The sequence below is a fragment of the Ailuropoda melanoleuca genome, chromosome 14 (genome assembly GCF_002007445.2).
Source record: "Ailuropoda melanoleuca isolate Jingjing chromosome 14, ASM200744v2, whole genome shotgun sequence".
Taxonomy (NCBI): domain Eukaryota; kingdom Metazoa; phylum Chordata; class Mammalia; order Carnivora; family Ursidae; genus Ailuropoda; species Ailuropoda melanoleuca.
The window spans coordinates 37,376,252-37,391,070 of NC_048231.1; the positions used below are offsets into that span (position 1 = coordinate 37,376,252).

General features: G+C 51.9%; 1 protein-coding gene across 3 annotated transcripts in view; it reads left to right on the forward strand.

The window, feature by feature from the left end:
* EVL (Enah/Vasp-like) overlaps nucleotides 1–14,819 on the forward strand; it is a 107,815-nt gene that overhangs the window by 53,974 nt on the left and 39,022 nt on the right. For all 3 annotated transcript variants that reach the window (XM_034642917.1, XM_034642915.1, XM_034642916.1), the window contains exon 3: nucleotides 4,492–4,669. In XM_034642917.1, the coding sequence (XP_034498808.1) occupies nucleotides 4,492–4,669 (178 nt within the window). The remainder of the gene's footprint in view (nucleotides 1–4,491; nucleotides 4,670–14,819) is intronic.

The window sequence follows — 14,819 nt, forward strand, 5'->3', positions numbered from 1 at the left end:
GAGACTCCCAGAGTCCGACAGAGAAGTTACCAGCACAGCCTTCCACCTGGACTTGCATGTTCCAGAGACAGGCTCCTAGAATGTGGTTGAGACTGTTCCCCAAGTGGAGCGGCACACATACGTAGTATACATACATACGTACACGCATACGTGTGCACATACACGTGTATGCATGCACAGCAACATGCAAGGGGTTCTTAGTAAGCCAAGGCGTCCGAGAAAGTGGCAGGAAGCCTGGTCCACAGTAGCTTCTGTGGACCTCAAGAGAAAAGATTGATTTTCACAGATCTGTTTTCCAGTCTATATGGACTGCAAGGTCAAACATTTTAAGATCCCTCGGTTTATAACCAAGTCGGGATATCTTATACATTTAATGTGCTTTATGGTTCATGGAGCACTTTTCATGTCTGTTGTTTCAGTCTCTCAGAGGATAACAGTATAAGCATTATCACCCCCATTTTGCTAAATAGGTAGGTGTAAAGCCAGGTGGTGATGTCTGGAGGAAAGGACTAGTACATTGCAATGTCATTAGCTAAGGGCTGACCTGAATCTCACATTACAGGTGAAAAAGTGTCAAAAGATTTTTAGTTTAGAATGAATTATGGCCACCAAAAATGTTAGTGAGTTTTCAGGCAGAATTAACAGTAGAGGTTCAGAAGGGAGATTATAGTCCTGCTGTGCTACGCACTGGTCAGACTAGACCAAGGACGTTGGGACCGAACGCAAGCGCCGAATCTGTAAGGGGAAGGGTGTCTGGTCTGGTGAGAGGTCTGCAGGCAGCGTGCCCTGTGGAACAGCTGAAGGGAGAACAAGAAATACTTACTGGGAGGGAAGAAAACTGAAGGGGGCAGGGCCACAGTCCTCAAACCTCTGACGGGCTGTGTGGGGAGGAGAAGGCATGCTTTTCTTTGTACCCTTGAGACAAGGCTAGGTATACTGTGTGGACACTACCAGGAAGAAGATAGGCACTCCGTGGCAGGAAGCACGTTCTTCCACACACACTGTTGGAGGGTGGACTGCATTGCTTTGCAAGCCCACAGGCTAGCTGGCTGCCTGGCAAGAATCCTGGGAAGGATGTGCTTTCATTGAAGGGTAGAGACTCAGATGAGATGAGACCTCAGAAAGCCTTCGCCAACCAATGGGTTCTAGGGGTTTATTTTATTTTAAGATTTATTTATTTATTTGAGAGAGAGTGTGAGAGCGCGAGCACAGGGGTAGGGGAGGAGGGAGGAGAGAGAATCTCGAGCAGACTCCCTGCTGAGTGAGGAGCCCAACACAAGGCTTGATCTTATGACCCGAGACCATGACCAGAGCCGAAATCAAGAGTTAGACGCTCGACCAACTGAAGCACCCAGGTGCCCCAAAGGGTGTTAGATCTAGGTGAATGTGTGGGTTAGGAAGATTGTTTTCCACCATTAAGCTTCTTTTTTTGTAGGAGGCTCTTGACTACTGTACTCAGAGGCCTCAGAAGCATGCTAGACAGTGTTTGAAGTTGCAGGGCCTTTCCTTGGAAGACAGGAAAGGCCCTGTTGCTCAGTCCTACACCCCTCCCGCAGACACGGTGCCTGTGGGCTCTTGAACAAGAAAAAGTAGGACCTCTTTTTTTTTTTTTTTAAAGATTTTATTTATTTATTCGACAGAGATGAAGACAGTCAGCGAGAGAGGGAACACAAGCAGGGGGAGTGGGAGAGGAAGAAGCAGGCTCATAGCGGAGGAGCCTGATGTGGGGCTCGATCCCATAACGCCAGGACCACGCCCTGAGCCGAAGGCAGACGCTTAACTGCTGTGCCACCCAGGCGCCCCAAAAGTAGGACCTTTTAAAATAAGTTTATCCTGGGGCACCTGGGTAGCTCAGTCAGTTAAGCATCCGACTCTTGATTTCGGCTCAGGTCATGATCTCAGGGTCGTGGGATTGAGCCCTGCGTCAGGCTCCACTCTGAGTGTGGAGCCTGCTTGGGATTCTCTCTCTCCCTCTCCCCTTCCCCTCTCCCCCCGCCCATGGGCTGTCTTTCTCTCTCTAACACTTTCAGTCTAAAATAAAATAAAATACAGTAAGTGTATCCTTCAGCAGTTGTCCAGATCAGTCCTTCCAGAACTTGGAGAATTATTTTAAAAATGAAGCTGATAAGGACACAGGCTGAACATGGGAGAGTGGAAAAAGGCAAACCTTACAAACACCGGAATGACAGCCTACAAACCAGAAGGAGCTAGTGTGACTCTATTAATGTTATATACGGTAGGCTTTAAGACAAGAAGTATTAGTAAAGGTAAAGAAGGACCTTTTCAATGATGAAAGGAGTCGATTGAAAAGGAAGACCTAAAATCCTATATCTGTATGCATCTAATAATATATCTTCAAGCATATAAAGCAAAATCGGACAGATCTAAAGGGAGAAAAGGACAAATCCACAAGCGGAGTTGGAGGTTCTAATCATCCGAAGTTCATAACCTCCAACAAACTGACTGAACAAGCAGAAAGAAAGTAAAGAGAGAGAAAATTCGAATAGCATTATTAGCCAACTTGACCTAATTTACATTTATGGAAACTACAGCCAACAGCGGGAGAATATACAGTCTTCTGAAATGTGCACTGAACATTTACCAAAATAGACTATTCACAGCAGTCGTGATACACTGGAGTCTTCTGTCATCTTGCTTCAAGATCCCTCAGCCGTTCTCGATACAGTATGGTTTCCAGACCTCCTTCCATTGGAAAAACTTCCTTCTGGGCTGCTCTGGTTTTGTCACACCCACTAAAAGTACAGCAGCAGAAACGGAAACACTTGAACGCAGAACTTCTGGTGTGGTCTTCCCGTGGCGGAAGGGACAGGGCCTGCTGCCTCCCTCTGGTCTCTATGCTGCCATGAGTGTGCTGTCATCTTAAGAGCATTTTAACCCGAGGTCACTGTGCTCCTTCCCGTGCATATATGTCACAAAACCTCCAGCCCTTTTTCTGAGGATCTGGAACTAAGCTTAGAGAACCAGTCCAGGAGCCTGGGTACAGATGCTGGCCACAATTTCCTTGTGTCAAGATGTGAAACAGTTGTATTTCTTTAGCTGATTCAGCTAGGCTGCTTACTCCTGTGCGCTCTCTCTCTCCAGTATAGGATGACCCAACCCCACCTTCCACCAGGCTAAGACCTAGATAAAAAGCTGTTGTGGATATTGGCTGTATTTGCTGTCCTCTGGCCTTACCCAACAGCACAGCAGAAAGGAGCAGTAGAGGAGAGTGGTAAAGCAGAGGTCACGTCTTAGGGCCCTGCCCGCTAGCAGAGGGCTTGGCCACGTCCCTCTGCATCTCTGACTCTTTTCCTGAGCTCACCTTCATGACCGGGGGGACAGGAGACAGAGTTGTCTCCAGCTTCAGATCGCAGAACCCTGGAGCCTCCGCCAGAGGAGATCTGAGCAATCTTCCTCCTAAACGTCTCCCAAACCAGGATCTTCCCATCGTGTCACCCACAGCCTCACCCAGACTCTGCTTGCGTACTTCCGTCTGGAGGGAGCGGGCCATCTCTCAGTTAGCGCTTACTGACCACTTATTGTGTGTCTCACACACAGGGTCTAATCCTCACAGCGCGCCATGAGGGTGCCATCCCACAGTCAGGGTGCACTCTTCCCACTTCCCAGGCCAGAAAACTGATGGCTCGTAAGTCCTTGAGGTGGGATCACGTGACTCTGAGGAGACTAATCACTCCAGCCCTCCCACTGGCTTCCCTGAACCGCACTTACTACTGTCACTTTGGAGAACTTGGAAGTCCCTGTTCAATGTCTGAGAGAGTAGCTGTGAGGTCAGGCCGACCTGAGCAGCTGCCCCAGCTGCTTGGGAGCCCCTGACGCTCTGGGCTCGGCCCTCCCCGCTGGGCCTGGCTGGCTTCTCGCAGACAGTTGAGGTTTGTTGATTGACTAATAATGCTGTGCATTTGTGCAGTGCGTTAGTTTTTCTGACGTATCCTTTTAATTAATAACCCATTTGTTAATGCATCCAGGTACCAGACACTACACACAGCTGTGGGAGGCATAGATAGGAGCTAGAAGACTCCCACCCTTAGGGTCACCACGCCTAGAAATCTAGATAAGATACACATCGCAATGTGGCCTTCCCAGTAACCCCACTAGGTTGGTAAAGCATTATTACCCCCATTTTATAACTGGAGAAACTGGGCCCCCAAAAAGTGCCGTGACCATCTTGGGTGACATGGCTGGAAGGAGGAACCAGCCCCTGGACTCTGGGAACTGACTCCCAGCTCAGGCCTCTGGTCTAGAGGGCGTGACTACACTGCATTGTTAGTGAGATGAAATAGCTGGTTTTCAAACCCTCCCCGTTCTGTAGGTATACTGAAAAGCTGCCTGGCCACTGTCTCCTTCTGCTGACCCCACCCCGCCTCCCTGTCCTCTGCTAGCCCCGGGGGACACAGTATCCCTGCCCCGGAGCCGCGCTCTCCCGCTCACTTACCTTGTATTTATTTACACGTATTTCTCTTTCCTCTCCAGGTTGTGATCAATTATTCAATCGTGAAAGGGCTGAAGTACAATCAGGCAACGCCGACCTTCCACCAGTGGCGAGATGCCCGCCAGGTCTACGGCTTGAACTTTGCAAGTAAGGAAGAGGCAACCACGTTCTCCAATGCCATGCTGTTCGCCCTGAACATCATGAATTCCCAAGAAGGAGGTAAGTGGGGATTTGCCGAGACCCCTCTCCTTCACCCACGCCCTCCCCCGGCACTGGCTCCCTGGTGTCCTAGCCCCACAACAGCGTCAGGCTGACGTTACGTGGGTTCTCAGGCCTGCTGCCTGACTCCAGCTCGAAGGGACACATTAACAATTTGAAGGAAGAGAGAATGGTGTTCACATCTTCTTGCCATTTGTGAGCTCCAGCTTTGTACTGATGTGTTCCTGAAGCCATAGACACTGATCTGGTTTACGTGCGTCATCTTCCCTCTGTATTCTAGAACACATATTTAGGAGAGATGGGAGGGAACAAGCGGTAATTTATTGTTCAATTAAAGTATTCATTCATGTTGTTAATGAACCTTTGCTAAGTATTTACTGAGTGTAAGAAATGAATAGATGGTGTCCTTCTGCTTGAGACACGCCTGAGTGATAGATTCGTAAGCTGCTCACACCGTGGTCGTGGGGAGTGCTCCAGCCAGGTGCAGGCAGGCTACTGAGGGAACGCAGAGAGGGACGTCTGGGCTGCAGTTTGGAAGGCCGAGGAGCTCACAAGGCAGAGGAGGAGCGGGCACGCCAGGCAGTGGAGGGGCAGCAAAGGCATCCAGGCCTGAAAGCCCGGCGTATGTGGGAGAGCGCACGGCAGTGTTTATGGGGGCCTCGGGCTCACAGAGGGAAGCAGCTGGATGTGAAACTTCACAGTGAAGGGCCCCAAGGACTAGAAGACGATGGGCTTGATGCTGGGGGTAGATGGTGGGCCTGGAGGAGGGAGCGGGGCAGGGTAGAGCTAGCAAAAGCTTCTGAGCAGGGCAAAGATGCATGTGGCTTTTATTGGAGATTCACAGCGTTCTCTTCGAAGGGAACACAGAGGCCTTCCATGGCGCAGGTGTCTTGACGTCCATGGGGACGGTCCTGTGCTTTGCTAGAGGTCTTAACCTTGGTAGAGCTAGTCAAGAACAGGGTTTACGTTTGAGTCCTGGTTATGCCACATTCTAGCTGAGTACCCTTTGGACAAGTTAGTTCACTTTCGGGGCTTCAGTTGTCTTATCTGTCAGACAGGGGTGATAAAGGGTTGCTTTTAAGTTTCAGTGGGCAGAGTGTATAATCCTTAGCAGGCTGCCTGACACACAGCAGTCACCCGCCGTTGGCACTCGTCTGTAGTGTCACTGCCATTGCGGCTGCCGCCAGAGTCAGGGTGGAAACTCGGGGATGTGGTACTTAGAGGGAGATGGCTTTTATAGATCTGTTGGGCCTGATAGATGGCAGCTTTGGGACGCAATGGAAACCCTAGGAGAATTTTTCTAAGTAAATAACGTGTTTTGAGTATGCTCCCCAGGGGTCATACACAGAATGGGTGTGTATGGAGTGTTCTCCCCACCTCAGAAAGGCTCCAAGGTTTGTGGATTTCCCACCGAAAACTTGGGACACATGGTGGGGATGCTGCCTGAGCACGGCTGTGTTGAGTGACAGGAGCCCTACCTGAAGCATCGCAGGCACCCAGCACGTTTATGATACTGTTTTCCACCCAAGAGCCTTGTGCTTCCTGGCGAAGTGAGCTGGGTTTAAGGTTTCTGATCTCAGCCACCTCACCTGCCCCAGAATGTGAGCACTCAGCTTTATTTGATCTGTACGAGTGGACACATTGAGGGTCAAAAACAGAGTTTTAATTTAATCAGAGAGCAACTGCCCATTAAATAAAAACTACTAGTTGCTTTATTAAATTTACCATAGTCACATGGAAATTAGCTAATACAACCCTCATTTCCAAGTGAGAAACCTGTGGCCTTTATGAGGAAGTCACTCACCCGTGTCAGCTGGGACCCCCGACCTCCTCTGCCTGGACAATGCCCTTGTCGAGGCGGGGGTGGGGTCACCATGTGTGGGTGGCCACCCGCACCATGAGTAGCAGTGGCCTGTCCCAGTTCGTGGGCCGAGGCCCGAGCTCCTGCTGCTCAGGCCTGACCTTTGGTGGAAGGCGATCCAGGCCCACCGAGCAAGTTTTGCTTTTCCTTCACCTGAGGTGTGCAGCAGCTGGAGATGTGCGGCTCGGTGAGCTTTTATACACGTATGTGCCAGCACCCCCCGCACCCACGGGTCCCCAGAGAGACTGTATCCCTCCCACCCTCCCCCAAGGATGGGGACAACAGCTTCTGAGACGACAGAGCAGTTTCGCCTGTGCTTGAACTTCGCTGTGTGTGCTTCCTGCAGTGCGTGCCTTGTACCTGAGCGCTCTCCCGCAACATCGTGCTGGACGGAGTCCCCCAGGGAATGGACCGTCTCTTTCCCTGGCTGCTTGTGGCTGCCGTGTGCCACCTCCGTCCATCAGCCATCACAGAAGGCCTCATGCTGCCAGATCATTGTGCTGTTTTCTAGTGAATCCCCTCTGTGTCGGGAAATCCCAGCCTACCCTCCCTTGGCGGGAGGCAGTTCACCATAGTGAAAAAAGCATTTGTTGGAGGGCAGCTGGATCTTATATTGAGTCTTCGTTCTGCCACCTGTGGCCCTGGGATAATAGGCCCTACTTCCCAGGGTTGTCATGAAGATTCATTTTGAGATGTTGATAAAGCACTTAGCATCCAGGGCCTGGTGTGTGATGGGAGCGCAAATAACACTGGTTCTTTGCCTTTTGTTCTTGTTAAACATGGTCATCTTCTGTAAGCTCCGGTGGCCTTCTTGGTAACGTAGGGTTACCGGTCCCACAACAGAGCTGCGGAGGGGACTCAAGGGCCCTCTGTGGTGCCTGGCACCTCGACAGTGCTCCCCTGGCAGGCTTCGCCCCCAGCAGGCCTCTGGGGCTTGCGTCTTCTAAGACTCAGGGACTCTCACGTTGAGTCCTGCTGGGCACTTCCCACCTCCACCTCCTTGCGTGGAGGCAGATGCGAGTGGGGCCCCTGTGGGGTCTTTAGAGCCTGGCAGAGACGAGACTCCTACACACAAACCTGAAAGTCCCCCATCAGAGCAAACCGTGGGTGCCGAGCTCTGTGTAGTAAATGGTCTCCCCGCCCCCCCCACCCCGACTCTTGCCACAGCCCTGCGAGCGGAGGGCCCGGATGACGTCTAGGTTGGAGAGCTGAAGCTCAGGGAGGAAGGTGACTTCCCTGTGATTACAGGGCCAGAGAGTAGCTGAAATGCACAGCCCAGAGCTGTGCTCCCTCGGTAATCTGCGCCGTCCGTGTGCTGAAGACCAGCAGAGAACCACGAGCCTGTGCTCTTTCTTTGTCCGTCCCTGCCTCTCCACTGCATGGGGCTCACTGTCGGCCAGGGTGCTTAAGGGTATGCTAGAGAAAGAATGGGCACAACGCAGTCCTATTTGTTCTGCCTCACGCCTACGTGGAAGTGACAGTCAGGATGGGACCCTTGGAGGATCTGTTTACTGACATTGTATCTTGTACCTACAAAATCGGCTTTTTTTCTGCAAGGACTTTTAGAGACTCATTCATCAGCCTCAGGCCGCACCCAGAGAGCCTAAAGTCAATTCAGCAAGAAAAATAAATAATCGCCCTGGAGCTCGGTAGTTTTAGTTCCCTGGGCGGAGGACGGGGGTGCAAAGCCAGCTTAGGGCTCCCTGGAGACTCACAGTCTCTGGGTTCAGTCAATCACTGGGTTATTGGGGCTTTTGCTACAGGAACTGACATCTGGAGGTGGTTTTGGGGGCGGGAGGAGCTATCTTAGTGGAGAAGAGCACTCCCTCCTCGCAGCCCCCGTCGGTGGACACGGTGGGTCCTTCCTCGCTGTGGTCAGCGCTATCCGTGCAGGTTCCCACTCTTCACAGAGCTTGGCTCGCACACTGTATGCCCCGCTTTCCTGGGGTTCTGGATGCCACGCCACAAGGTGTGATGGCCAAGGGCGGTGTCTGTGCTGAGGTAGGAACTCAGAGTGAGGCTTCTTTGGCCTTGTTGGACATCACAGAGTAATAACAGTAGAGTAAATAATATCTGTACTTTCTCTTAAAAGCTTGGGCACTTTGCGTTTTACCAGGCTGCCTCTCCCACATGCCCCTCCCCTGCCCTTCTCAAGGAAAGGTCCCCACTGATCAAACAGCCTCGGGTGGGGGGAATGAGGGCCACAGAAAGACCTTGTCTGGCTAAGGAAGTAAGTATTTCCTTACACTCTAAAGTGCTTATAAGTTGGCTTCTATCCCCAGGAGATAGTTGGGCCGGCTACTGTTACACATGTTTATGCGGCCGGGGAGGCGGGGCATGGGAGATTTAAAAAGGTGATGCGTCTGCCAGAACCTACCAGTGGAACTGAGATACACGTTTCGGGCCTCTGGTTAGATACCCGGTGTTTTTTCTACAACTCTGCCCCAGCTGGGGCGTCCTCACTTTGAGGATCACAGGGCCTTGGGCTGGGCGGCGGGCGCGGCACATAGCACATTACCACCGCTCACAAGGTGGCCGGAGACTCAAGCTTCTGTGCCCTGGGTCCGCATCATCTCGACCTCTGCATCACTGGCATCAGCTCCAGAAGGCGCTTCCCTAGACTTGCTCTGGTGCTGTCTTTAGTGGGAACACACCACTACCTGGGTAAAGCCAGTTACCAGGCGGGGGGAGGAATGTTCACAGGCTGCAGTTGGACACCCAGCCAAGCTCGGCTTTCCTCCTGCTGCAGCGTATTCTCAGCAGATGCCAGTTCGCAGCCTTATAAACGTGACTGCTTCTGCATGCTTCTGTGTGAGCCTGCTTCTGACCCACCATGTAACCTTAAACACGGACCTCTCTGTGGACCATCTGGGGAAGGAGGGCTACAGACTTGAGCAGATCTCTGTAAGTCCTAGCGGTTTTGTGCACCATGTCGGGCAGGAGTGAGTTCTCGTTCACCACTGAGGGAACATCATGTCACTGTGACCGTTGCTGGGAGTGGGCAGAGCCCTGTGCAGAAACCGGAGCAGTGGGATGCCCTCTTCACCCCTTGAAGGGCCCCCAGCACACCCAGGAGACAGGGCCCCTCAGCATCTAGGGTTCCTGAGCAAGTCAGTGCTTGGTTATCATGGAAAAGAGAAAATACAGACAAGCAAACAAAAGTGGACTGTAACCCTACAATCCAGAGATGAGTGCTGTTGACACTTACGTACATCGTTCCAGACATTTTTGTGTTCGTATGTGAGTGAACGGCTGTTCCTCGGAAATAGTCTGCACACCTGTTCGTAACCCTTTCTCACTTAGCGCCAGGCTATGGATGTCTTTCCATGCCAACATAGTCAGATCTTCACATCCTCTGAGTGGCCAGAATAGCACGTCGGGTGCCCTGTGAAGATGCGCCATGATGTCACCAATCTTTTGCTTTTAAATGTAAAGGCATGTAAAGGCTGTCCCCATTTTTCCCTGTTGTATTCATGTAGTGGAAGGCCTCCTTGTACAGTTACATACTTGTAAGTGTGCTTTGGGTCTTACAGCGCATCTATGCATGCTTGTCCAGTTACTTCTTGGCCATATTTCTGCGTCAAACAGTATATACATTTTTTAAAGCTTTGATCTTTTTTGCCAGAATGCCTCCCAGAATGAGTGCACGAGCTGACACTCTCCCTGGCACGCGTGACAGTCACCCTCTGCCCCAGCATTCCTCAGTACTGGGCATTCACACTCTTGCTAACCCTAGGAAGCACAGGCAAGGGAAGACAGATCCTTTCAGTTTGTGCCTTTGTGTGCTAGTATGGGTGAGCATTTCTTGAACGTTATTGGCAGTTTCATTTTTCTATTATTTGCAGCAATGGCTGCAATAGATGCAGGAAGCGTGGCCAAGTGTGAGCTTCCTGCACCTTTAGTCTCACCTACGTGACTTCCCACGCCTGAAGAATGTGCGTCCTCAAAGGACAGCGGGATCTTCTGTTTGCTTGGGCAGACGAGTGGAGGCAGTCTGGCGTCATGTGGTGGGAATCAGGCGTGGGCTAGATCATAAATGCACCTTCCCCAGCAGCCCCTGTGAAGTCGCATCTGCGTTGTCTGTTTCAGGCATCTTTCCTGTTCCAGCCATAGAAGAAAATCCTCACTTGCACTGTCTTTCATTCCCTGGACCTCTCCTTCCACTGGGGGAACTTGTTCAAGTACAGTATCTAGAGTCATGTTGGTAGGTCGCAGGGAGATTCCTTGGCTGCTCCTTCAGCTGGCTTCTTGGAAGAAAGGGAGGTCTCAGAGTTAGAAGACCTAGATTCTGCCAGAAGCTCAGCTGGCAGGTGGGGCGGCTTCCCGGTTAGCACAGGCCCCTCTCACCCTTGCCCCCCCTCTTCAAGGACATGTCTGGCCAGGGTATTTCCTTGCTGCCTGCTGGCCCTGGCACCCACCCTCCTACTGTCTCCTGCTTTAAAAATGGACAGAAACCGGAGGGGCGGGGTTCTGAGGCTCTGGGGTTTGAGGAGGCTGGAAATGTTACCATTTTAAATTATCTCGGGAATATTTTTTAAAAGAAGAAAGGATACCAAGGGGCGCCTGGGAGGCTCAGTCAATTAAGCGTCTGACTCTTGATTTCAGCTCAGGTCATGATCTTGGGGTTGTGAGATCGAGCCTTGCATCCAGCTCCGCACTCAGTGGGGGGTCTGCTCCAGGTTGTCTCTCCCTCTGCCCTTTCCCCCTACTCACAAATGTGCGCTCTCTCTCTCAAATAAATAAATAAATCTTTAAAAAAAAAAGAAGAAGAAGGAGAAAGGATACCAAAAATGACAAGAAGGGCACACAGAGAGCCTTCTGATGAGCTTGTGGTCTTTTCAAACAATATGCGACCAGTAGAATAAGGGCACATAGCCAAGGACAAATCTAGAAAGGGCAGACTTCACAGGGCTTAATGCCAAGTTTTTTCAAATATTGTTCCTTCCCTGGGGGCATTTCTTTTCATCTTTACTTCTCCCATCCCTGCCCTCCCTACTCTGCCCAACCAGCTCTGCCCTCCCTACCCTGCCCAACCTACCCTGCCCATCTAGCCCTGCCCTCCCCAGCCCACCCTACCCTGCCCTCCCCAGCCCTGCCCATCCAGCCCTGTCTTCCCCAACCCTGCCCTCCCCAGCTGTGCTCTCCCTACCCTGCCCTCCCCAGCCCTGCTTATCCAGCCCTACCCTCCCCAGCCCTGCCCTCCCTACTGTGCCCATCCAGCCCTGCCCATTCAACTCTGCCCTCCCCAGTCCTGCCCATCCACCTCAGCCCTCCGCTCAGAAGCCCTCCTCCACCTTCTTAGCTCCCTCCTCTGGCCTGTCTTTATTCATTCCTCCTTCTTTGTGCTTCCTTGTGTACTTACCTTTTCTCTCTCACTGGAACTTCCGTGTGCCACCCTGCTCCCCAGTCTGCGCCTCTCGTGCCCCTTTCCACGCTCCCGGCGCTTCCCTGTCCACATGGCCTTTGCCGACGTAATGCTCAAGCCTGGCTGCCGTGGGAGGCAGGGTCATGTCTGTCATGTCCCCAAGGCAGCCCAGCGCCTTCGTGGTGCTTCCACATTCATAGTACCCAGAACCAGCTATAGAGTGCTGAGTGCCTGAATGCACGCCCCAGAGAGCAGGGGTCGCCCCTTCCTGTCTCTGTGCTCACAGCCAGGAGCCCAGTGCCCTTCCTGCTGGGAATGATACAGGTGGGGGAGCCAGCTGCTTGATCTCCCCATGCACAGCCTCCTGAACCGTAAAGACAGAAGGCTACTCATCCCATCGTGCCTCGTGGGATGTCCTGAGGATTAGCTGTGCTCATCCCTGTAGAGTGCCCAGAGCAGTTCCTGACACACAGTACGTGCCTGATAAACGTACGCTCTTTTAAAACCCACTGTGATCTTTTCAGGGGGGCTGGGCTGGGGACGCGTATGGGAGTTACCAGCCTCTGCGGTTCTCAGCCCCGGAGGACTTTACTCTTCAGGTTCTCCTGTTGATTGGTGGTGGTGGTTTAAATCTTCCTCTGTTTCAAGCTCTCGCCCGTTACTTCTCGCTGTTGATTAGATCTCTGGCCGTGGTGTTCCTTTTCTCCTATTTGTTAGGGAAAGAAATGCAGCCTCTCCCTGAGAAAACCACAGGTGCAGGTAAATTACTCCCACGCTGAGCTATGTGTTTATATTTACTTATATTTAGAAATGAGGTTAGGGACGCCTGGGTAGCTCAGTCAGTTAAGCATCTGCCTTCAGCATAGGTCATGATCCCAGAGTCCTGGAATCAAGTCCCACATCAGGCTCCCTGCTCAGAGGGGAGTCGGCTTCTCCCTCTGCCTGCCACTCCCCCTGCTTGTGCTCTCTCTCACATTCTCTGACAAGTAAATAAATAAAATCTTAAAAAAAAAAAAAAAAAAAAAAAGAAAGGTTAAAGATGGGGAGGATCTTAGAGATATTTCGTTTATGTTTTTCCCCAGAACTCCGTTTTGACTGGGGAGCTGTTTCTGTGTCTGAAGGGGGGGACATGGGGGAGCCCCCAGCTCTAGAGAGCACAGACCTCCGTGGGTCATGCTGCAGCCCAGTCTCGTACCTGCTGCGACGCCACTGCCCCCTGCTTGGGTGGCTGCAGCTAGCACCCCAGCCCTGCACATGCACCCTGCCTACCCTAGGACTCCTGTGGGGTGGGAGGGGCACCCAGCAGGAGCTCAGGAAGTGGGAGGGGCTGCGTCAGCCTTCTGATGTGGCCCTCAGTGACGTGCAAGGAACACAGTCCCCAGGTCTTCTTCCTCTGGACTGGGACTCAGGAAGCCTGTCTCTGGTCCTGGTTCTCCCATTCACTCACTGTGGGACCTCAGTCAGGCCCAGTGACCTCTGTGGGCCTCCACTCCCTCAGCTGGGGCATGGAGTGTCAGTTGTCCCCCGAGTTCTCTTACGAAGCTAGTGCCCAGTCACAGCCCTTTCTGTGTGGTGCTGGGTGAGCTGCTGTCTGATCGGGGACTAAGAGGCCATGGTGTTGGGGAAGTCAGCAGACCCGGATGCTGGGCCTGGCATGACACTTAACCGACAGGCACCCTGAGCCAATCACTTCCTTTTTCTGGGCCTCCATCTCTTCATCTGTAAGGTGGGTGGCACGTGTGCCTCCCAGCGTGGGAGTTCAGGGAGGTCATGGGTGTGGACAGTTTCTGAGGCCTCTTGCACAGCACAGGTGGGAAGGTCTGTGTCAGTGATCCGCTTGGCCAAGTGCTACAGACTAAGGAAGATGCCTCTCCTGCTTTAGCGTCTGAGTTCTGGGAAAACTCAACCCTCCAGGAGTTCGCTTGAGCCCGTGGGAGAGCCTGGCCTAGACATTAGGAGTCCAGTTCTTGGCCCAGTCAGCCGCTGCCTTCCGCGTGACTTCAGGCAGGCTCTAGCCCATGTAGTCTAGATCTGAGTGGCAGGGCTGGACTAGACAAGTAGTTCTCAGCAGGGACAACTGAGACACAGGGGCATGGTGAACAGGGGGCGAGGAGTGCTGGACATCTTGCAGTGTGCACGGCAGGCCTCCACGTGAGGAATAGTTTGCATGTCCCCCTGAGCACATGGAGGTAAAAAACTTAATTTTCTGAGTGAGAACTTAGCTCTCTTTTAAGAAAAAGTACTTTTTCCTTTAAGCAGGTTTAATGTGTGCTGAATTTTCTAGAAACCCAACTACCACATACTTCAAAGGAAAATTGTGCTTTAGTTTGTTGGTAACTTTACCAAGAATTATTTTCTGTTTTGGAAGCACTGTCGCCTATGAGACTGTTCGTCATCCATGCGGCTCCCCTTGGTCACCGTGAGTCTGGGGGCAGGTACAAGCATCAAGCGACCACGTCTCCTAGCGTAGCCAGGCCTGCACACTTACATCCTGCCGTGTGCACTTTATTACGGGTCACTCCTCTCTTTGTCTCCTTTATAGTACACTGAAGGCATTATTTTTTTTCTAACTTATGTAGGTAGGTTGTATAACCAATGAATCTCACCGACGATAACACGAGGAACATTATAAAATGTTTGTAATAAAAAGAGTCTTTTGAGTCTAGAAGGGTGGGCCAGAAGTTCTGTGAAGATCAGACTCATTCCTTCTTGATCACGGCTGCTGTCTCATATAATTGTCACGTGACAGAGCCAGGTAGATAGCCCCATGGCTGTGCACGTCTTACAGCAGAGGAAAACTGAGCCCCAGAGTGAGGAGGTGAGCCCTTGGCCGGGAAGTAAGAGAAGCTGGGTTAGCTCACTTTCCTCTTCTCCTCCCCAAACAAGGAGATGTGCTGAAAACAACATGGCACAGCGGGAAGAAC